Here is a 22,914-nt window from a genome sequence, read left to right on the forward strand (position 1 = left end):
TCAATTTCTGTGAATAATCCCAGATGTGTGGTTAATATTTTCTCCATAATAGCCTACAATTAGTAAAGATGATGTAAATTACCTGTGTTGTCAATGTACACACACCCATCTTAATGGCTTGTCCTCGAAATTACCATGTAATGTGCGAAGTAACAATTAATTTACTGGCATAAATTAAAAAAAATCCTTCCTGCCTGTACACCAGGTCGTTTTGGGTAAATGTATACGACGTTGGGCAGCAATGCCCTCTGGTGGTTGGGAATCACGAAATTGCCATTCACTTTTGGTGGTTCTGAGATTTTCCTTTTTGGTACATCATCTGAACGCTGAATGAAAAAACTTTCCTTTGATGTATGGTTATGACAATATTTGTTCGAGATACAACTACTTAAAAATCTGAGGGTTTAAAAAAATCTAAATTGCCTTTTGAGAAAATCACCTTTAAAGTTGTCCAAAATGTCCTTATGCATATTACTAATCAAAAATTAAGTTTTGATATATTTACAGTAGTGAAATTGACAAAATATCTTCATGTAACATGATCTTTACTTAATATCCTAATGATTTTAGGCATAAAAGAAAAATCAATAATTTTGACTCATACAGTGTTTTGTTGGCTATTGCTACATAAGACTGTTTTTTGGTCCAGGGTCATGTATATATGATGCTTAAGCTTTAAATCATCTATCACAATGTAACAAAAAGACAATTTATTACTAATTGAATCTAAAACTGATTATACAGTGCCTTGCAAAAGTATTCATACCCCTTCATTTTTTTCACATTTTGTTTTGTTGCAGCATTATGTTAAACTGCTTTAAATGAGTTTTTCCCCACATCAGTTTACACTCCATACACCATAACAATGACAAAGCAAAAAACAGATTTGCAAATTTTACAAATTTATTAAAAATAAAACACTGAAATAAGTGCATTGCATAAGTATTCATACCCTTAACTCAGTACATAGTTGAAGCACCTTTACAGCCTCAAGTCTTTTTGGGTATGATGTGACAAGCTTTGCACATCTGCATTTGTCAATTATCTGCCATTCTTTGCCTCACCTTTTCACCTCTCAAGCTCTGTCAGCTTGGATGGGGGCTGGCAGACATTTTCTAGAGTCCTAGTTGTTCCAGTCGTCTTCCATTATGGATAATGCTTCTGTGAACCTTCAATGCAGCAGATGTTTTTCTGAACTCTTCCCTAGATCATTGCCTTAACACAAGTCTGTCACTGAGCTCTACAGGCAGTTATCTTGACCTCAGGACTTGGTTTTTGCTCTGATATGCATTTTCAGCTGTTAGACCTTTTCTGAGAGGTGTGAGCCTTTCTAAATCACACTCATTCAAATGAATTTGCCACAGTTTAACTCCACTCGAAGTGTAGTAACATCTAGAAGCAATATGAATGCTCCTGAGCTAAATTTCGAGTGTTATTTTTAATAAATCTGCAAGGTTGTTACAAACCTGTTTTGTGCTTTGTCATTATGTTGTATGTGATGTAGATTGATGTGGGGAAAAAAGGAATTTAAAGCAGTTTAACATAATGCTGCAACAACAAAATGTGAAAAAAGTGAAGGGCACTGTACATAATTTTCAGATATAATCATGTAAACTACATTCAAGTAAAGAATCTTCTTAAATGAATGCAAACAAAACTACAAAAATACAAAAACTATATGCAATATAATGTATTATAGGGAGATGGATGTTATTACATTAGCCAATATTGTAGCTTTTTTTTTTTTTAGCTATGATTCAGAACAATTGGTTCTCACTTCCTCTTAATTGGATGAGATAAAGTCATCCAGTCATTTCTTGGTTACATTAGTCTGAGGTCAGATTAGATTTCTGGTTAGAGTTGTAGTGACAAAGCTTGTAAAACGACAACTATGTATGCAAATGGGGAATTCGTGAGGCTGGAAGACAACAAACAGCTAACCTCAGCTGGTAAGACATATGAAATGAATTTCAGCTATGTGTTATTTTATACCTTCATTTATTGTGGGAACTGACTAGTTATTTTTTAACTGTGACCCTGCACCACAAAACCATTGGTATTTGTAGCAATAGCCAACAATACATTGTATGGGTTAAAATTATTCATTTCTTTTATGCCAAAAATCATTAGGATGTTAAGTAAAGATCATGTTCCATGAAGATATTTTTTACATTTCCTACCATAAACATATCAAAACTTATGCATTGCTAAGAACTTCATTTGGACAACTTTAAAAGCGATTTTCACAGTGTTTTGATTTTCTAGATTTTCAAATAGTTCTTGGCCAAATATTGTCCTATATATCCTAACAAACGATACATTAATAGAAAGCTTAAATATTCAGCAAAACTGACCCTTATGACTGGTTTTGTAGTCCAGGGACACAAATGTGAAATCTGCTTTACTTTACAAGCTAATGTTTGCTTTTTACATTTTTAAAGGTCTATCACAGACATTTTAAATATATTGAGGCATTTAGGTTGTTCAGACAGAGACTGATTTGCAGATGTTATATCATAATTAACATTAATATGTGAATAATAAATCTGCTTGGGTGATTGCAGATGCATCTGAACAAATATTCCCATCTAAGAAAGAGAAAGACCCATCCAATAAGGAAGTTCTTCTGGCTGTCCTTTCTATCTCTTTGCTCGTGGCTTTGCTGGCTCTGTGTATTTTGGGAATTCTCTGTGAGTACACAGTGTCTTAACACTTACTATGCTAACTGATTGTGCAACATTTATTTATACATATGTGATATAGGACACAATTTGCTGCATATTGTGCAGCACATACTGTAACACACATCATAAACATGGTCGATTTGACATATTAAAGTGTTAAACCAGTTCACTTTTAAATAATGATATTCTCATTTTAGATTCCAAGCAACTGAGGTCGTCTGATTTGTTAAAAGAGCAGAGCAAAAATGGAGTCGACAATGAAATACAGGAGCAGAATGCCACAGGTGAGGAAACATACTCTGGTTTAGGCATTAGAAATGACTTTTAAGTGCATGTTCATGACTGTGTGAGAAAAGACTGTGGGTGTGGGTGCGAATTCACTGACTGTGTGTTTCCCACGTGTTTGATATGTCACTACAGGACAGAACATCACATCTTTCTCTCTTTTCATTAGACTTTCCTATTACTTTCCTATTGACCTTGTGGTGTAGCACAAACTACTGTTTAAAAGGTTAATGAGTTTTTAATACTTTTATATACAGCAAGGGTGCATTGACAGTGAAGACATTTATAATATTACAAAAGATTTCAGCATATTAGTATGATTTCTGAAGGATCAAGTGACACTGAATGATGCTGAAAATTCAGCTTTGCATCTCAGGAATAAACGGAATTTTAAAATATATTTAAATAGAAAACAGCTATTGTAATACTATTTCACAATATTAATGTTTTATTGTATTTTTTTATCAAATAAATGCAACCTTGGTCAGCATAAGAGGCTGAAAGAGGAAGTAAAACCCCCACCTGCTGTTATCATGGTTTAAGTTACTAAAGTACAGCAGACTGACTGACTTTAGCTGTCTCAGTTTTCTCTGACATCTCCATGACTTATTTGAGGAAGGGAAACTTTTTGGTTATGATACTGTGACCATCCTACTGCAGTAATCAGCATTACCTTAGGGTCACTTGGGTTATATGATAAAAAAACAATAAATGCTATCTTAAAGTGCAAACGTTTATGTCAGATGTTATGCATCCATGGATTTGTTTCATTAATATGTGGTTCAAAGACATTGAGATCTCCATGTCAAAAGAAATTTACAAAAGGGATTTTAAGTCCATAGAAAGCACATTAAATGTACAGTTTTTTCACGTTTTGTTGCAGCAATATGTTAAACTGCTTTAAATAAGTTTTTCCCCACATCAATGTACACTCCATACACCATAATAATGACAAAGCAAAAAACAGATTTGCAAATTTTACAAATTTATTAAAAATAAAACACTGAAATAAGTACATTGCATAAGTATTCATACCCTTAACTCAGTACATAGTTGAAGCACCTTTAAAGCCTCTAGTCTTTTTGGGTATGATGTGAGCTTCACACATCTGCATTTGGCAATTATCTGCCATTTCTTGCCTCACCTTTTCACCTCTCAAGCTCTGTCAGCTTGGATGGGGGCTGGCAGACATTTTCTAGAGTCCTAGTTGTTCCAATCGTCTTCCATTATGGATAATGCTTCTGTGAACCTTCAGTGCAGCAGATTTTTTTCTGAACTCTTCTCTAGATCATTGCCTTAACACAAGTCTGTCACTGAGCTCTACAGACAGCTATCTTGACCTCAGGACTTGGTTTTTGCTCTGATATGCATTTTCAGCTGTTATATCTTTTCTGAGAGGTGTGTGCCTTTCTAAATCATACTCATTCAAATGAATGTGCCACAGTTTATCTCCACACGAAGTGTAGTAACATCTAGAAGCAATATGAATGCTCCTGAGCTAAATTTCGAGTGTCCCAGTATGAATACTTATGCAACGGGATCTGGAAAATGTATGATATTTATTTTTTGCTCAGAAAAACAAAAATGCAATTAAATTAAACAGAAAACTTTTTAATATTGTTTGAGAAAAACAACTATTTAAAGCAGTATTACACTTATTGTTTTTATGCTTAAACCCTTTTTCATCTTTGACCCATTTTGCACAGACAACACATTTGAGAGGAAAAAGTACTACTATTTCTCTTCAGAAAAACTGAACTGGATGGAAAGTCGAGACTACTGTGTGAAAACAGGAGGTCAGCTGGTCAAAATAACAAGCAAAGATGATCAGGTAAGAGTATATGTATGTGTGTGTGTGTGTTTTTTTTTCTCAGATACACTCTTAAAAATAAAGGTGCTTCATGATGCCATAGAAGAATCATTTTTGCCCAAATAGTTTTATAAAGAACCTTTAACTTCTGAAGAACCTTTCTGTTTCACAAACGGTTCTTTGTGTGAAAGAAGGTTCTTCAGATTATAAAAAGGTACACAATAAGGCTGAAACTCTTAAAAACAACTTCAGGTCAGTAAAAAGAGGTATTTGACCTCAATAAAATGTTGATAATCAGCAGTGAGGTTTGTATTTTTTGCCAACCCTATTACTAAAATAACTAATAAATTGTTAGAAATGTACTTTGTATCTTTCTGTCTTTTGTATTCTTTTCCAGTATAATTTGGCCTCGAAGCTGAAAGAGGTGCATTGGATTGGACTGAATGATTTGTATGCTGAAGGACACTGGATGTGGCTGGACAACACTACTCTCTCAGGAGAAACGTAAGAGATTGAGTTAATTTGCCTTAGCCAGCATAAATGCATTTTTTCCATGTTGTTGAGGTACTTTTTCATTTCTGTGACAGGTTTTGGCATAAAAGGGAAGGTAGTCTATCTGAACCTGATAACTGGACGCAGGAGGACTCGAATGGAGAAGACTGTGCTTGTCTGGGAACTGAGGGTGAATGGTTTGACGCTTCATGCTCACAACTGAAAAGGTTTATCTGTGAAAAGTAAAAATGTGAAAAATTAAAGGTGCTTCCCGATGCCATAGAAGAACCTTTTTTTGTCTAAATGGATTCATAAAGAACCTTTAACATCTGGAGAACCTTTCTGTTTCACAAAAGGTTCTTTGTGGCGAAAGAAGGTTCTTCAGATTATAAAAAGGTGGTTCTTTGTGAAACCTAAAATTCTTTGATGGCATCACTGTGAAGAACCTTTTAAAGCACCTTTAATAGTGTATCATTCAAAAGTTTGAGATCAATACAATATTTTACGGAAATGAATACTATTATTCAGGATGGATGCATTAAATCAATCAAGACTTTTACATTTAACAAATCATGAACAAAATGTATCACAGATTCCACAAAAATATTAAGCAGCAGTTTCTTGAGCAGCATATTAAACTGATTTCTGAAGAATTGTGTGAAACTGAAGACTGGAGTAATGATGTTGATAATTTAGCTTTTTGTTTAGCTTGATGTTGATAATTTTGTAACATCTAGAGTTCATTTTCTACTAATGACCCATTCATACTACCTACCATGTGCCAAGTATTGAGGTCTCGGTGTTCATTTGGTTAGTACACTGAGTCAACATATAACCTTAAAAGCAATAAGGAGCTGTCTACTTGCTTACTTGTTTGTAAGTGAACCACATGCTTTAATAGAATTAGTGCCGCAGGTCCTCAGTGAGCTCCTTTGTGTTAGCCATGACTGTCCGCAAACCAACAGCTTCTGTTTTTCACCTGTTGAGTTGATTAAAACAGCTGTTCTCAATGAATCAGGGTAATTAGGATGCTTTAGAACAGCTTGGACTATTTGGAATGGTATAGAACTTTGGATTTTCCCACAGACTGTGACAGTTTGCAAAGGGTGTGAATAATTTTGGACATACCACTTTTTGTTCAAATTTAACTTAAAGCTGAGAAATATTTTTTTTTCCACAATGATGCCTTTTGTACATTGTCTTATTATCTTTTGGGAAAAGCCTGTGTCATTTCCGGTCAAAAAAAAAAACTTGCTGGTTGAATAAAAGTAACTTTAAGTCACAATTTGTCAGGGGTATGAATAATTTTGGGCTTTACTGTATATATATATATATATATATATATATATATATATATATATATATATATATATGTTTTTGGATATTTGTATGAATTTTCATGTCTACTATGAATGCTTGAAATAAAGCCACTGCATTTGATTGACTAAACAAGCAGTTTTTTGCTGAACGTTTAAGCACGAATTGAAAGCCTATGCAAATGTTTCTTTTAAAATGTATTTTCTTCAAAGATGTTCTGATAGTAGAACTCAGCTGACAATATATTTTATAGTGTTTAAAAAAACTATGCCATAAAGTATAGCTACATTATTACACAAGCACTTTTACCATTGCACTTGTTTATGCTGCATATTAAACCCTAGTAAACCCTAACAGATTTTCACATGGAATAGACCTTGAAAAAAGGAAAAAGCCTGCATAAGTGTTTTTGTTACTCTCTCAAACATTACTGAAAATCTGCACATGCTCTTATGTTTAATTTTTACAACATGCTATGACAAAAATGACTTTTGAATATCTGTCTTTGGCCGATCATTTGCAAACTCAATTGTCTGGGCTGTTTTATTCTATAGAATAAATATGTGTTTGTATTTGTAGAAAAGCAGCATTAAGTAACAACTCATGCCTTGATTAAAACTTATCCTAAATAGGTCTACAGAAAAAAAAAATAGCTGTTTAATTTTTATTTCTTAGTACAGCATGATTATTTTGGCATTTCTTTTCTTCTTCTTTTTTCTATTATTTGTTATGAAGCTTTAAAAACTGAATAAGCTTTTAATAATTTTTAATCGCTTTTATGCCATGTGTTATTATATAACTTATAAGAATTTAAGATTTTAATAATAATGATTTCATTTTATTCATTAGTACAGCATTATTATTGTTTTTTATTTGTTAAAATAAATTGTTTGTTTAAAATAGAAATATTTTTTAACAATATAAACTACCATTTAAAAGTTTTGGCAAATGTTTATTCTTTCTTTTTTTAAGAAATTATTATTTTTATTCAGCAAGGATGTGTTAAATTGATTAAAAAAGTGATATCAACGACATATGTTGTTAGAAAAAGGATTTCGATGTTGAATAAATGCTGTTCTTTTTAACTTTTTATTCATCAATAAATATATATATAAAAAGCTGAATAAACTTTACACGTATTCAAAGTGCAATTAAAGTATTTTTAATTATCTGCATTTAATAAAAGTGTATATATAAGCATTAATATTAAATTTCTACCTGGCAAACTTATATATATATATAAATTCCGTTTTAATTGACCAATATATGCATAAATAAGGATATCAAATATCAAGCAATAATTATACATCATTAAATATGATACATTATTAAATTACAGTATATATAAATATAGTAATATCTATAGTACCAATATTATTGCATCTAATTAATTAACTGAAAGACGGTAAACTTTAACTTCTGCACTGACAAACATTAGCCTAAAATCTTCATGCTGAAAGAAGTGCACTGTATGCGATAAAACACTGCTCTCTAATGGTCAGAAGCAAATATACATTTGATACAAACTTTTAAAACGACTCCAAAGCACTTTCACACAACTGCTACAAAATAACTGCTACGCCCTGACTTTAATCATTTGTATTTGTAGTGCATTTATTCATTTTTGTAGAAGTTTTACACAGTTTTTATACCTGTCAAAAGTTTGTACACACTTGACTTAATGTATTTTTTAATCAAATATTGATTATGTAAAAAACAATTATAATATATTTTTAATTTAATTAATTTGTTTTTTTTTTTTCAAATACAACAATTTAAAGAAAAACTGAAGTTAAGATTTTTTTTCCCATGGAAAAAAAACAAACAAATGTTCTTAAAAACAAACTGAGAATCATTCCTTGGCACAATTTGTATTTAAGAATGTTAAAAAGTATTAAAAAATTTAAAAAGTAAAAAAAAAACAAAAAAAAACTTTTGACTGGTAGTGTATTATGTAGTTTCCATTTAAAAAAAAAATTATATATATATATAGCCATTTCTGAAGTGTTTTAAAAAAAAATAATACATAATTATTTCCAAACAACTTAAAATGTAGCCAATCCTTGCAAAAACATTAAATCTATGTGTATTAAAACTTATTTTCAAATCGTAATGAAACTGAAAATGTATTTCCAAGTATCTGGCGGCAGTGTGTGGCGTCATGTGGGCGTGGCTTAAGTTGTATACCACTGAAAGAAAGTTTGTGGCTCTCCTGTGCTTCAAAATGTCATCGTGTATCTGCTGCAGTAGAAATGGCTCTGAAGAGTCGTATTTTCTCGTGGAGTTCTCGTTCACATGATGCAAGCAGTTAAGTGAAGATTAAACTGTTGCTGAAACTTAATGACCAGTATCCGAACTTGTCCTAACGGTACGAGGCTACATGCATGCGGTGGTTGAACTTAAGTCAGCTGCTTCGGGTTTGAAGTTCATCCTAAAATGAAGTGCATGGCTTTCCCCAAGTATTCCTTGCTGGATTTATTCTTCACGGTTTTCGGCGTGTGCACGTATCTGTTTGATGTGGGCTCGGATCTGTGGGTGGCGAAGGTGTTTTATATGCAGGGAGAGTTTGTGTGGTTCGGCGTCTTGGTGGGCTTCATGCTTGTATCATCTGTCGTCGTTCAGCTGTTCAGCTGGTTGTGGCTTTCGTATGATCGCGATTTGAAGGACTTTGAGTCTCAAGCTTCCGCCGGGAACGTAGTTCTGCTCAGTGGAGCGAAAAGAGTCAAATTGTTGCTGGTCCTGCACGTGTGTCAGCTGGGTTTCTTCATCAGGTGAGAATGCAGATACTTCAAGCGCATGTTGGAAAAAGATGATTTATTTACCCACGTATTAATTCAAGGATTAGTTCACTTGCAGAACAAAAATTTACAGATAATGTACTCACCCCCTTGTCATCCAAGATGTTCATGTCTTTCTTTCTTCAGTCGTGAAGAATTTGTTTTTTGAGGATTTCTCTTCATATAATGGACTTCTATGGTGCCCCCCTGCTTCAAAGGGCTCTAAATGATCCCAGCCGAGGAAGAAGGGTCTTATCTAGCAAAACGATCGGTTATTTTCTAAACAAATTGACATTTAATATACTTTTTAACCTCAAATGCTTGTCTTGTCTCGTCTCTGTGATGTAGTTAGGGTATGTCGAAAAACTCATATCTCGTTTTCTTCCTCAACTTCAAAATAATCGCTGCAGAAGTACCGACCCAGTGTTTACAAACAGTGAATATACGAAGAAGATCAAACGCCCTTTAGAAAATAAAGTAAAACAGCATTGTAGGATGACTTTGAATTTGAAGACGAAAACAAGATGGGAGTTTTTCGACATACCCTAACGGTATTGACCAAGATTACACAAAGTATGCATGTGCATCGCAGAGATGAGCATTTAAGGTTATAAAGTAGGCCTATGTATATTGTCATTTTGTTTCAAAAATAACCGATTGTTTTACTAGATAAGACCCTTCTTCCTCGGTTGGGATCATTTACAACCCTTTGAAGCTGCATTTAAACTGCATTTTGGAAGTTCAAACTCGGGGGCACTATACAGGTCCTTTTCAAAAAATTAGCATATTGTGATAAAGTTCATTATTTTCTGTAATGTACTGATAAACATTAGACTTTCATATATTTTAGATTCATTACTACACAACTGAAGTAGTTCAAGCCTTTTATTGTTTTAATATCGATGATTTTGGCATACAGCTCATGAAAACCCAAAATTCCTATCTAAAAAAAATAGCATATTTCATCCGACCAATAAAAGAAAAGTGTTTTTAAAACAAAAAAAGTCAACCTTCAAATAATTATGTTCAGTTATGCACTCAATACTTGGTCGGGAATCCTTTTGCAGAAATGACTGCTTGAATGCGGCGTGGCATGGAGGCAATCAGCCTGTGGCACTGCTGAGGTGTTATGGAGGCCCAGGATGCTTCGATAGCGGCCTTAAGCTCATCCAGAGTGTTGGGTCTTGCGTCTCTCAACTTTCTCTTCACAATATCCCACAGATTCTCAATGGGGTTCAGGTCAGGAGAGTTGGCAGGCCAATTGAGCACAGTAATACCATGGTCAGTAAACCATTTACTAGGGATGCACCGGTTGACCGGCCATAAATCGAAACCGGCCGGTTTTTGCATCTAACGCGCGATCGGCAACCGGCCGGTTTTCGTTTTTATCCCGGCCGGTTTTTTTCCGGAAGTGTGTACGCGGGCCGCGGCATTCGATTCATTCAGAAACATGTCACTTGTGTGGCGGTTTTTCGAAATCTGTGAGCAGGACGTGAAGATTGCAATCTGCAATGACTGCAAAGGACAGGCGCTTTTCTGTGCTCGCTAAAAGTTGCGCAAGCGTACCTGTCCTCGCCCTGGACAAGCGCAGACAGCGAACGTTTGTTCAGCTCAGCTTCTCACGTGACAGATGAAAAAAGAAACGACTCACTTGTGACAAAGCTGAGATGTTTATTTTTGTAAAAAGCATTACTTTACTTTTGAAAAGCCAAAAATAAAAGTCTGTTCTGTTAAGAATGATTATTATTATTTTACATTAAAATGCCTGTTTGCTTGCTGTTTTACTTTACTAAAAGCATGTTTTACTTATTAAACTGTATTTACTTTCATATTTTTTATTTATTATTTAATTTCAGATGTCAGATGCTATTGATTCAATAGCCAAAGCCAGATTGGCCTGTTAAATACTAAATAAACATGTTGTTTATGTTGTTTACTTGCATAACTTCTTGTTTTCGGAAATCGGAAATCGGTATCGGAATCGGCCAGCTTGCTTGTAAAAAATCGGTATCGGAATCGGCCATGAAAAATCATGATCGGTGCATCCCTACCATTTACCAGTGGTTTTGGCACTGTGAGCAGGTGCCAGGTCATGCTGAAAAATGAAATCTTCATCTCCATAAAGCTTTTCAGCAGATGGAAGCATGAAGTGCTCCAAAATCTCCTGATAGCTAGCTGCATTGACCCTGCCCTTGATAAAACACAGTGGACCAACACCAGCAGCTGACATGGCACCCCAGACCATCACTGACTGTGGGTACTTGACACTGGACTTCAGGCATTTTGGCATTTCCCTCTCCCCAGTCTTTCTCCAGACTCTGGCACCTTGATTTCCGAATGACATGCAAAATTTGCTTTCATCTGAAAAAAGTACTTTGGTCCACTGTGTTTTATCAAGGGCAGGGTCAATGCAGCTAGCTATCAGGAGATTTTGGAGCACTTCTTGCTTCCATCTGAAGAAAGAACGACACAAACATTTTGGATGACAAGGAGGTGAGTACATTATCTGTGAATTTTAGTTCTGAAAGTCAACTAATCCTTTTACTGAAAATGTGTGGTTTTTCAGATTATTAGCATAATTTTTAATTAAGTATTTTATATCAAATGTAAAAAAAAAAATCAAGTTATTAAGTGCAAAAACAAACTTGTTTATGTTTATTTTGATTTATTTAAAGACCCAGTTAGATAAATCTGTGAAATTTGAAGCTGTCACATTCTGATCATTTTTATCTGCAGCACGATAACAGCAACACCTTGTGTATAGTGACTTTTGTTTTGTAGCTTAAGTAGAAAGCTGTTTTTCTTTCCTTTGAATGAAAATTCTTAGTGAAAAACATGCAAATCCTTTGATTTGCATCCTTAAAATGCAAATACTAAGATCTATACTAACCACAAAGGATTGTGGAAGTATCAAAATTCAGTGATGTACTTGGATGATAGCACTGTGGGAACTGAATATACAGTCCAGCCAAAATTTAATCAGACACCTTCAACATTTCCCATATGATCACAGTTTTTTCGCTATAGTTTAGAAAATGGTAATGAAATATTACAAGAACTCCGAGTTAAACTGTCAGAACAAATTCATCTTGATAATGTCAGATAACTGATAGAAAGATATGTAATGGATTACAATCAACCAAATATTTAGACAACTGTTAGTATGACAACATTTACACAACTATTAATACTTTGTTGACCAATTTGCAAGTAATGTTTTTTTTTTTTTGTTCAGTCTGTGGTGTAAAAAGGTTGCATTAGCAGTTAAGAAAAAAACACTTAAGGGAAACATGGACAGGTCAATATGTCTGAATAATTATTGGTCTCAGTTTTTCATCAGGTTTACTGGTAGTACACTGTATTTGGGGTATAATGTGTCAGAGTTTACTTTATTTTGCTATCCTCACTTACAGAAATTAACTATAGTGTCCTGCACCCACTAGTAAAAAAAATAAAGCTGGTGTCTGAATAATTTTTGGTTTGACTCTGTGTTTATATGTATGTGTATATGTATGTATGTATATATAGGGTTGAAATGGACAAAAACAAAAAAGCAAGGTGACCGCATAAGTTATGTTGACATTTCCCCTGATTTCCTAATACTTGTGTTGCTCTGTTTATGTCACACTGATATATTGTTTAATTTTAAGACATTGCCTTTCATTATTTACTCACCTAAACGATACTTTGAAGAATGTTGGTAGCCAAACCAGTTTCGGTTCCCCTTGACTTCCATTTTATGGACAACAAATGCAATGGAAATCAATGGGAATTTGGTTTCGTTACCAGCAATCTTCAAAATATCTTAATGTTCTATAACATATTAACATGTTTGGGATGTCACTAGGGTGGCTACATGATGACCTTATTTTCATGATTTTTTGGGTAGAATTAAACCTTTAGTATATCACTTTGTTCATATGTAACATTTCAAATAATCTCATTATCAAATAATCAGTCTGTTTTTGTGTTTTGTGTGGTGGGAGTTGGATGTACCTGTTTCTGTATGTTCAGAGATTTGTAATGTTTCAAATTAAATTCAAGCCTAGATTCCAGATTTTATTTGTCACACACAAGTTATATTAATGTACAACATGTAGTTAAATGTACATGTCCTCAAATGCTCACTGATGCTCCAGAAGGAAAAATGATGCATTAAGAGCCAGGGGGTGTAAACTTTTGAACAGAATGAAGATGTGTGCATTTCTCTTACATTTTTTTTAATATAGTACTGCCTTTCAGAAGCTACAGAATGTACTTACATGTCCCATAAGACAAAATAAGTTAAATTGAACCTGATCTTCAAATTCAAAAGGTAAACGTAATTAAGTTAATGCATTGTTTTTCCTTTTGAAGCATCAGTGAGTGTTTGAACCTTCTGTAATAGTTGCATACACTGCCTTCCAAAAGTTTGGAGACAATAAATCCTTATCGCTGAACCCAAGCACACTTCCAAGCTGTTCAAATCCTATTTAGAGAGGAAACAGTCAGCTGGCATCTTGTCTTTCATTGAATGGCCTCCCCAATCACCCAACCTTAACCCAGTTGAGCTACTATGGGAGGAACTGGACTGTGATGCCCATAAGAAGTGTCCAACCAGTGTGAATCATCTTTGGGAAATCCTCAGGAGGCTTGGAGTAATATATCAAGTCAATGTTTGAATAAACTGACATGTTGTATGCCCAGATTATGCAGAGCTGTAGCTGCTAATGGGGGATATATGGATAAATTGAAAATGTATATTTTTTTTTCTGCGTATAAACTGTAATAAAATGTTTTCGTAGTTTGTGTCATCCCTTATCAGTGCAAAATTATCACAAATGAGAAAGGATTCATGCCAATATTGTCCAAAACCCCACTTTTCTAGGGCGTTTCCAAGCTTTTGGAAGGCAGTGTATGAGTCCCTCAGTTGTAAAGATGGATCTCAAAGTCATACGGTCATTGTTGGAAAGGGTTCAAATACACAAAAATGCTGAAAAATCACAGAGGTTGTGGTACCTGAATGATTAGGTCATGAACAACTGTCCCTAAACACACAAAAATACCAGCAACAACACAGTATTAATAATCAAGCGTATGGAAACTTTTGAACAGGGTCATTTTTATAAATTCAACTATTATTTTCTCTTGTGGACTATATGTAAACATCTTTTATGTGAAATACCTTATTCAGGTCAGTGCTAAATAAAAAGAAAACATGCATTTTGTATGATTCCCTTTATTTTGGTAAAATAATTAACATTTTGCTGATTCTGCAAGGTTTATGTAAACTTTTGACTTCAACTGTTTGTTTGTGTCAAAGTGCTCTTGTGAATCTTTATGTTTAAACCATAACTTCTGTTTTATTATCTTTCCGTAGGCACATATCAGCTATCTGGCAGGGTTTTCGTGTGTGGTGGCGAGGGGGTGTTGGGTCTGACTATGCAGTTTACCTGACCCATGACCTCAGCATGCTGCGGCTCATTGAGACGTTCTGTGAGAGCGCGCCACAGCTCACCCTCATGATGTACATCATGCTGCACAGCAACCACGCGAGACTGGTCCAATGTGGGTAACTACTCCATTGTACTCTAATGATGCTTATAACCACTTCACTGTAAAACATATGACATCCAATCAGCTCAAAAGATGACTCTCCGCATGAGATATCTTAATACCGTATTCTGAATGAAACTAAACAAGAAGCTAAGCAAACCTTCCTCCAAATTATGCTCAATTTCCTCTTGACAGTTTGTGGTAAAGGGTATTTCCCTTTTGTTTTATAGTCAGGAAATGTGGTTATCTGACCCACTTACACGGACATGGGCAGGTTTAGATTTTACATTGGACATCAAATATAGCACCAATCTTCCTCATATATGTAAGGTGAGAGGTGCATAAAATGAATTATAAAAAGGATAGTTCTGGTCCTTGATTCTGATTGGTTGAGCTGCGTATGAAGCTGTTGTTGTTACTCTACAAACATACACCTTTGTTTACGTTTGTGTTTTGCTCGGCAACCACTTTGTTGCAACCACAGCAGCTTCTGAGGAACTACATTGTTTGGTGGAAGAATAATGTTTTTATTAATATCATTACACTTTATTTACTCTTTTTACTACGTATATGGAATAACCATTTTATGAAAGGTGGTTTACAGTAACTTTATAACGGCTAATGAGGTAAACAATACCCCTTAGCTGTTACAAATTCACTCTAAACCAGAGTTTATTGAGGCTTATTGCTTTAAAATGTCGGGGTGACAGTTGTCCTGAAATCATTACAACAAACGAACAAACAAAAAAACCTTATTAAGAAGTTTAGTAGATTATTTTATTATTATTTCTTATAAAAACATTTTAATAAAACTCCCTCACTGCAGTTTAGTATTTTGAAATACATTTAGTTGATTAGTATTAGTAGCAATACAAATACTAGTACTAAGAATTAATATTTATATACAAAAATATTTTGTATTTTTGGGGCCAACAAAGAAAAAAGAAAGTCAAGCAAAAAAAAAAAAGTAAAATTGAAAAAAACAGACCCCTAGACCCTCAAGATCATATCTAAAAATATGGCTACATTTTTTAGGTTGTGTGTGTGTGTGTGTGTGTATATATCTATCTATACATATATATATATATATATATATATATATATATATATATATATATATATATATATCTATCATGTACATGTACACAAGGCTGCTTTTGTTTGATTGAAAATGCTGAAAAAACAGTAATAATGTGAAATATTATTAAAACCTAAAATAGTGATTTTCCATTTTAATATATAAAAAAAAAAAGTTTATTCTAGTGATGCAAAGCTGAATTTTTAGTATCATTTTTTTTTTTACATTTTTATTTTTGATAGGACAGTATAGCAGTGACAGGAAACGAACTGGGAGACCGAGAACTGTGCACAAGGCTATCGGCGTAGACACGAACAGCATTTATTTAAAATATAAATCTTTTGAAACAGTATACACTACCGTTCAAAGTTTGTGGTCAGTAAATTTTTTCTTTATTTCTTTAAAAGAAATTAATACTTTTATTCAGAAAATGATGTTAAATTGCTAAAAAGTGATAGGAAAGACTTTTTAAACATTTGTACTGTTATTGTATTGTTAAAAAAGATGTATGTATTTAGTAAATGCGGTTCTTTCTAACTTTTCATTCATCAAAGAATGCTGAAAAAAGCATCACAGGTTCCATAAAATATTAAGACACATGTTTTCAACGTTGATAATAAATCAGCAGATTAGAATGATTTCTGAAGGATCATTTGACACTGAAGACTGGAGTAACGATGCTGAAAATTCAGCATTGCATCACTGGAATAAATTCTATTTTAAAATATAATAAAATGGAAAATCACTATTTTAAGTTTTAATAATATTTCACAATATTACTGTTTTTTTTTTCCAGCATTTTTTATCAGACAAACGCAGCCTTGATGAGCAGAAAAGTCTAAAAACATAAAAAAATCTGAACGGCAGTGTTCACTATATAGCAAATCTTTGCTATTAAAAGAAAACTGCAAATGTATAAATGTATACTAAATTATCAGCCAGCTCTAATTTGATAAATGCGACTGTAAGGCCATGTGAGCCATGTCATTTGCTGGTGTGGGTCCACTGTCTTTTATCAAGTCCACAGTCAACGCAGCTGTCTACCAGGAAATTTTAGAGCACTTCATGCTTCCTGCTGCCGAAGCTTTTTGGAGATGATGATTTTATTTTCCAGCAGGATTTGGCACCTGCCCACAAAGCCAAAACTACCAGTACCTGGTTTAATAGCCATGGGATAACTGTACTTGATTGGCCAGCAAACTCGCCTGACTTAAACCCCATTGAAAATCTATGGGGTATTGTCAAAAGGAAGATGAGGGAACAAAGACCCCGAAGACCCATCTTTTTAGCGGTCTCGCTCTGCTTGTTTGGTTCAAACCAGGGTTCGGATGACAGTGTTCACATAGAGCAATCGCAAACAAAAACCAAACCAAACTTGGTGAAAGGTGAAAGAAGCTGAAATTTGACACTGATGTTTCTCCTCTGCAGATATTAGTGTGGTCGCCTCCGCTACGTCTATAGCCTGGATGGTGGTTGATTATCATCGGTCGCTTCGTTCCTTCCTGCCCGACAAGGACAAGCAAAATTGGTTATCATCTGTGGTCTACTTCTTCTGGAACCTCTTTCTGATTGGTCCACGTGTGGCTACGGTCGCTCTCTTTGCCTCTGTGTTGCCCTGCTACATCGCTGCTCACTTTCTGTCTCTTTGGCTCGTCTTTGGGATATGGGCTTGCATGCAGGGCACTGATTTCATGGACAGCCCAGCGGGGGAATGCCTCTACCGGGCCACCGTAGGGCTCGTCTGGTACTTCAGCTGGTTTAATGTGACTGAAGGACACACCAGAAACAGAAGTCTGATCTACCACATGTTTATAATTGTAGACACTGGCATCCTGTTGGCCACATGGTGGTTGTACCGTGATGCGGGGGTGAGTCAGTCGTACGCCTTGAGTCTGATCATCTCCATCCCGCTTTGTTACGTCTTGGGCCTGTTGATAAAAGGTTTCTACTATTGGTGTTTTCACCCCAAACTGTGGCGGTCAGCAGATTTGATAAAAGTTACATATGATGTAACGGATGGCGTGGATTTGCCTGTAGATGTTCAGGCTGACGGTGCTTCGGTTCAAACCTTTAACAAAAGGATGGGACGACATGCTGCTAACTTTTACACAACAAACACCTCATCTGCAATTAAAACAAATGAATGTAAAACAACTAATCCATCAGTATTGTAAAAAATCAATGGTGTGTAACATGTGTGACTGTTACGGGTGTTATGTTATTTTATTTGTAAATTCTTGTACATTGTGGTATTACAAATGGTTTTTGGATAATGTTACTGTTAATCTGAAGTCATTTATTTGTTTGTATTAACGGAATAGCTCACCCATAATAAAATATTATCATCTTTTGCTCATCATTATGATTTTCCACACCCGTGTAACTCACAGAAGGAGATGTTGGGCTGGCTTTCAATCACCAAAAAGAGCAAAACAACATAGGATTCTTAAGGGTGGTTTGTTTTGACATAAGTGCTCTATTTCCAATCTCACAAAGTTTTTCTATTGCTTTGTGTGAGAAACACTCATGACACAACTTTCATTTTTGGATGAACTAATCCTTGGTTCAGGTTTGATCCCATTAGTATTGATTTCTAAGTCTAAACAATTGGCATGGTCTAATCTAAATGCACACAATCAGCCTATAATGCTAGCATATATTATTGGTCTCATGTTATGTGAGTATTATACCTTGTGAAACTTCTATAGACTCAGCTGAAGGGCACTGTGAGTAAAGTTGATGCTTATGGTGTACACCTCCAATTTAGTTTTCACTACATTAAATGACTTATTGTCAACACAAATGTATTTTTAGCATGTATTCAAGTTTATGTAGTGCTGTAATGTTACCCAATAGTGAATGTTCCCTTAGGTAATTTCCCACATATTGTGTTTTAAGCTCTAGTTTCACTTTGAAGTCATTTATGTGGAAATGCCTACTGTTACCAGTCTTGAGATATTGGTTATCTCTTTCAAACATGTGTTTTGTCATGCTATGTGGACGCAAGCTCATACATCATGGGTTATGATATTACGTCATTGTTCTGTACAATAATAAAGCAACTTTTTGACAGGTCTCCACTGAACGTTTTGTTGATGTATCAAACTCAGCCAGACTACTTAATGTTCTTTATGTAGGTTATTGTGTTTCCCTGTTTGTTTGTGCTCTTTGTTGTTTCCGAGTAACTATTGCTATGTGCTGCCTGTTGGGTTACTTGATAGCAGATTTTGTTTACAAGCTTAATGGGCAGCACAGCTGGGAATGTCTTATTCCAACTATTGTAGGCTTAAGCAGCTAAATAATTCAAATTATGTCTGACACTTCTGGTATTTCTTTAGATCTCTGTTGGAGCATTTAATACGTTCCTGAGACAAGCATCACTTTACATTTTAATTAATTTACATTAAATTGAAGTATTGAACTTTGGTGCATAGCTTATTCGTGCCACAAAGATATGAGAGCTCAAATTGTTTGGCTTATTGAGGAAGAACAATGATAATGACCAATAATAAGGAAGAAATACCATAGATTTACACTGAAGGACGTTTTTGAGACCTTTTTAAGTCGTATCTAAAGACAGAAGTGGACTCTTTCTGACCAGTGAACAACCACCCAGAATACAGTAACCCTACCTAGATCACCCTAGCAACTCCCTGAAAACCACACAGAACATTGTACCATCATCATGTATACCACCCAGAATGCTCTAATAATCTAAAATGAAGTCTAAAATACCCCACAAGAACACCCTAACAATGCCCTGAAAACCACCCAGAAAACCTTAACAGTGCCCCAAAAACTACCCAGAACACCATAGCAATTCCTCGAAATCCTTCAAGAACACCCTAGCATTGCCCTGAAAACAAGTCAGAATACTCTAGCAATACCCCAAAACTACCCAGAATGCCCAAACAACACCCTGTAAACCACCACTCAAAATGCCCTAACAAGTCCTGAAAACTATCCAGAATGCTCTAACAATGGAATGAAAAACCACCTAGAACCCCCTAGCAGCACTCTAAAAACCTCCAAGAACTCCTAACAAGGTCTTGAAAACCACCTAGAACATCCTAGCAATGACCTGAAAACCACCACTCAGAATGTTGAAGCAATGCCCAAAGAACTGCAAAGAACACCCTACCAGCACCCTGAAAACCTCCAAGAACCCCCAATAAGGTACTGAAAACCACCTAGAATGTGCTAGCAATGCCTTAAAAACCACCCAAAACACCCTAACAATGCTCTAAAACCACCCAGAATGGCCAAGCAACCCCCTGAAAACCACCCAGAACATCCTAGCAATGGCCTGAAAACCACCCAGAACACCGTAACAATGCCCTCAAAACCACCCAGAACATTCTAGCAATGCCCTGAAAACCTCAAAGAACCCCCTAACAAGGTATTGAAAACCACCCAGAATGTGCTAGCAACACCTTAAAAACCACCCAGAATGCCATAGCAACCCCCTAAAAACCACCCAAACACCCAACCAACCCCTTGAAAACCACCCAATACACCCTAACAATGTCCTGAAAACCACCCAGAACATCCTAGCAATGCCCTGAAAATCACCACCAGAATGTTGACGTGATGCTCTGAAAACAAATATAAAACACCCTAGTAGCACCCTGAAAATCTCAAAGAACCTCTTAAGAAGGTCTTGAAAAGCATCCAGAATGTGCTAGCAACACCTTAAAAAACACCTAGTACTCCCTAACAATGCCCTGAAAATCACCCAGAACATCCAAGCAACCTCCTAAAAACAACCCAGAACCCTCTAACAATGCCCTGCAAGTCTACCAAGAACACCCTAGTAGCACCCTGAAAACCTCAGAGAACCCCCTAATAAGGTCTTGAAAACCACCTAGAATGCCCTAGCAATCTCCTAAAAACCACCCAAACACACAACCAACCTCTTGAAAACCACCCAATACGTCCTAACAATGCCCTGAAAACCACCCAGAACATCCTAGCAATGCCCTGAAAACCACCGCCCAGAATGCTGATACAATGCTCTAAAAACTACATAAACACCCTAGTAGCACCCTGAAAACCTCAGAGAACCCACTAACAAGGTCTTGAAAACCACCCAGTACACACTAACAACGCCCTGAAAACCACCCAAAACGTCCAAGCAACCCCCTGAAAACCACCCAGAACACCTTACAATGCCCCACAAGTCTACCAAGAACACCCTAAGAACACCCTGAAAACCTCAGAGAACCCCCTAACAAGGTCTTGAAAACCACCTAGAATGCACTAGCACCACCTTAAAAGCCACCCAGAATGCCCTAGCAGCCCCCTAAAAAAACAAACAAACACCCAACCAACCCCTTGAAAACCATCTAATATATTTTACACAAGTAGCTTGTTATAACTATATAGCAAATATTTAAAATATCTTGAAAAAATACTTTAATGTCTTTAAAGCATTTAAAGCTTTTTCTTCTGTTTAAAACATTTGGCCAAAATCTAGAAAAGATGATGCTGTCTTATGACTAAGCACAAGGTAGGTTACCAGATCAAGACTCTCTTCTCTTTTTTTTCTTTTCTTTTTGAGTAAGAAAACGCTGAACGGTAATAATGCAGGGAACGCATAAACAGAAATGGTGAAATATCGATTTTGCTCAGAGTGAACCACTTTTTTTTTGTTTTAAGCCCTGCTTAAACTGCTTAGCGAGCAAGGCACATGAAATGCAGGGGAAAAATAAATCGTCCGCACGAATTCGTATTTTCTCAAGTTACTAAACTGTGCATGACATTAGCAAATCGTGACCAGGATTTAGTTAAATTAAATCAACGAACAAATTATTATATCATGCACTCAATTTATACAAGGGAACGAGTTAGTAAGCCTAAGTTGTGCACACGATTTAGTAAAACGAGGGAGCGACATATACTGTTGTGCGCACGCTTTAAATTTTTCCACTGGGGCTCCGTGAGCCAAGTTAAGCGTAAACATATCCTGGTTGAGTATGGCACGTTTGTTTTAGAAGTATAGTGTTAAAGGCAAGTAAAATGTGAGAAAAATGATTTTTATATAGAACATTAAACTCTCTCCACTGCACTACATTTGCGCTCACGTCTCGGGTCTATTGCAGCGTCTCGAAGTCACTGCCTTTTAGAATGTCCTGCGACTGCGGGGGTGTCCGTACACCACTGCTGTTTATAACAGAGAATTTTGGCCAGAATTTGAAAGATTCTCACTAGATCTTGCAGCAACCTTATTCATTGTGCGGCATTTTCAAACGCTCCTCACTGGATCTCGCAGCAGTAACAGTGTCGCAAAATCAACATTGGCTCCCGAATAAAGCTGTTCGGGGTTCGTGCAAGTTTGTTTGCATTGCGGTCCAAGCTGATAAACGGTCAGCGCTGAGCAGCTCAAACATATCGTGTAAGTTTCGCTTTCGTTTCGTGTGCCGTTTTTATGTTTCTTATCTGAAACAGAAATGGCAGTGCTTATGAGTTGAACAACGTGGTGGTCGCGCCAGTGTGACCGCTCACGAAAATTAGTCACACTGGCAGAAAAAATGGTCACAGTCTGGAGCCCTTTAATATTACCGCAAGTGTCACGCGCGCTTCAGTACAAGTAGTAAACAAAACCATACGCCTGTACCATTCCTTAACACAGAGCCACGCATAATTCACATTTAAACAGTCGGTTTTCAGCTTAATATTAGTCTATTTCCAGTGTTGGGAGTAATGCGTTACAAAAGTAATGTATTACAGTAACGTATTACTTTTTCCTGTAACGCAGTAGTGTAAAGGTGCGTTCACACCGGACGCGAATGAAGCGGCAAGCGCGAGTGATTTACATGTTAAGTCAATGCAAAGACGCGAATAGCGCGGCGCGCATTGAGCGTTTCAAGCGATTGCCGCGCCATTCGCGCGAGTTCAAAAATCTGAACTTCGGCGGAATTCCGCGCCGCGGTAACC

General features: G+C 35.9%; 2 protein-coding genes across 2 annotated transcripts; both read left to right on the top strand.

Moving 5' to 3' along the window:
• The first annotated feature begins 1,836 nt into the window (after positions 1-1,836).
• LOC141289484 (asialoglycoprotein receptor 2-like) lies at positions 1,837-6,634 on the top strand. The gene is made up of 6 exons (XM_073821586.1): positions 1,837-1,949; positions 2,565-2,690; positions 2,882-2,968; positions 4,676-4,800; positions 5,177-5,283; positions 5,367-6,634. Exons 1-6 carry the CDS (start codon positions 1,892-1,894, stop codon positions 5,515-5,517), a joined length of 654 nt encoding a protein of 217 aa, XP_073677687.1. The 5' UTR covers positions 1,837-1,891; the 3' UTR covers positions 5,518-6,634.
• A 2,159-nt stretch (positions 6,635-8,793) lies between these two features.
• On the top strand, positions 8,794-19,041 carry xkr8.3 (XK related 8, tandem duplicate 3). Its single transcript, XM_073821583.1, has 3 exons — positions 8,794-9,359; positions 14,725-14,912; positions 17,407-19,041. The coding sequence occupies exons 1-3, from the start codon at positions 9,025-9,027 to the stop codon at positions 18,150-18,152; spliced, it is 1,269 nt and encodes a 422-aa protein (XP_073677684.1). The 5' UTR covers positions 8,794-9,024; the 3' UTR covers positions 18,153-19,041.
• Positions 19,042-22,914: the final 3,873 nt, after the last annotated feature.

Source organism: Garra rufa, chromosome 17 (assembly GCF_049309525.1).
Source record: "Garra rufa chromosome 17, GarRuf1.0, whole genome shotgun sequence".
NCBI lineage: Eukaryota > Metazoa > Chordata > Actinopteri > Cypriniformes > Cyprinidae > Garra > Garra rufa.

Excerpts from the sequence above, each read along its gene's own strand:
- LOC141289484 (XM_073821586.1), top strand. The coding sequence starts at position 1,892 with ATGTATGCAAATGGGGAATTCGTGAGGCTGGAAGACAACAAACAGCTA. Across the intron at positions 1,950-2,564 it reads CAAACAGCTAACCTCAGCTG|ATGCATCTGAACAAATATTC; the intron begins GTAAGACATATG and ends GGGTGATTGCAG. Across the intron at positions 4,801-5,176 it reads TAACAAGCAAAGATGATCAG|TATAATTTGGCCTCGAAGCT; the intron begins GTAAGAGTATAT and ends ATTCTTTTCCAG.
- xkr8.3 (XM_073821583.1), top strand. The coding sequence starts at position 9,025 with ATGAAGTGCATGGCTTTCCCCAAGTATTCCTTGCTGGATTTATTCTTC. Across the intron at positions 9,360-14,724 it reads CAGCTGGGTTTCTTCATCAG|GCACATATCAGCTATCTGGC; the intron begins GTGAGAATGCAG and ends ATCTTTCCGTAG. Across the intron at positions 14,913-17,406 it reads CCACGCGAGACTGGTCCAAT|ATATTAGTGTGGTCGCCTCC; the intron begins GTGGGTAACTAC and ends TCTCCTCTGCAG.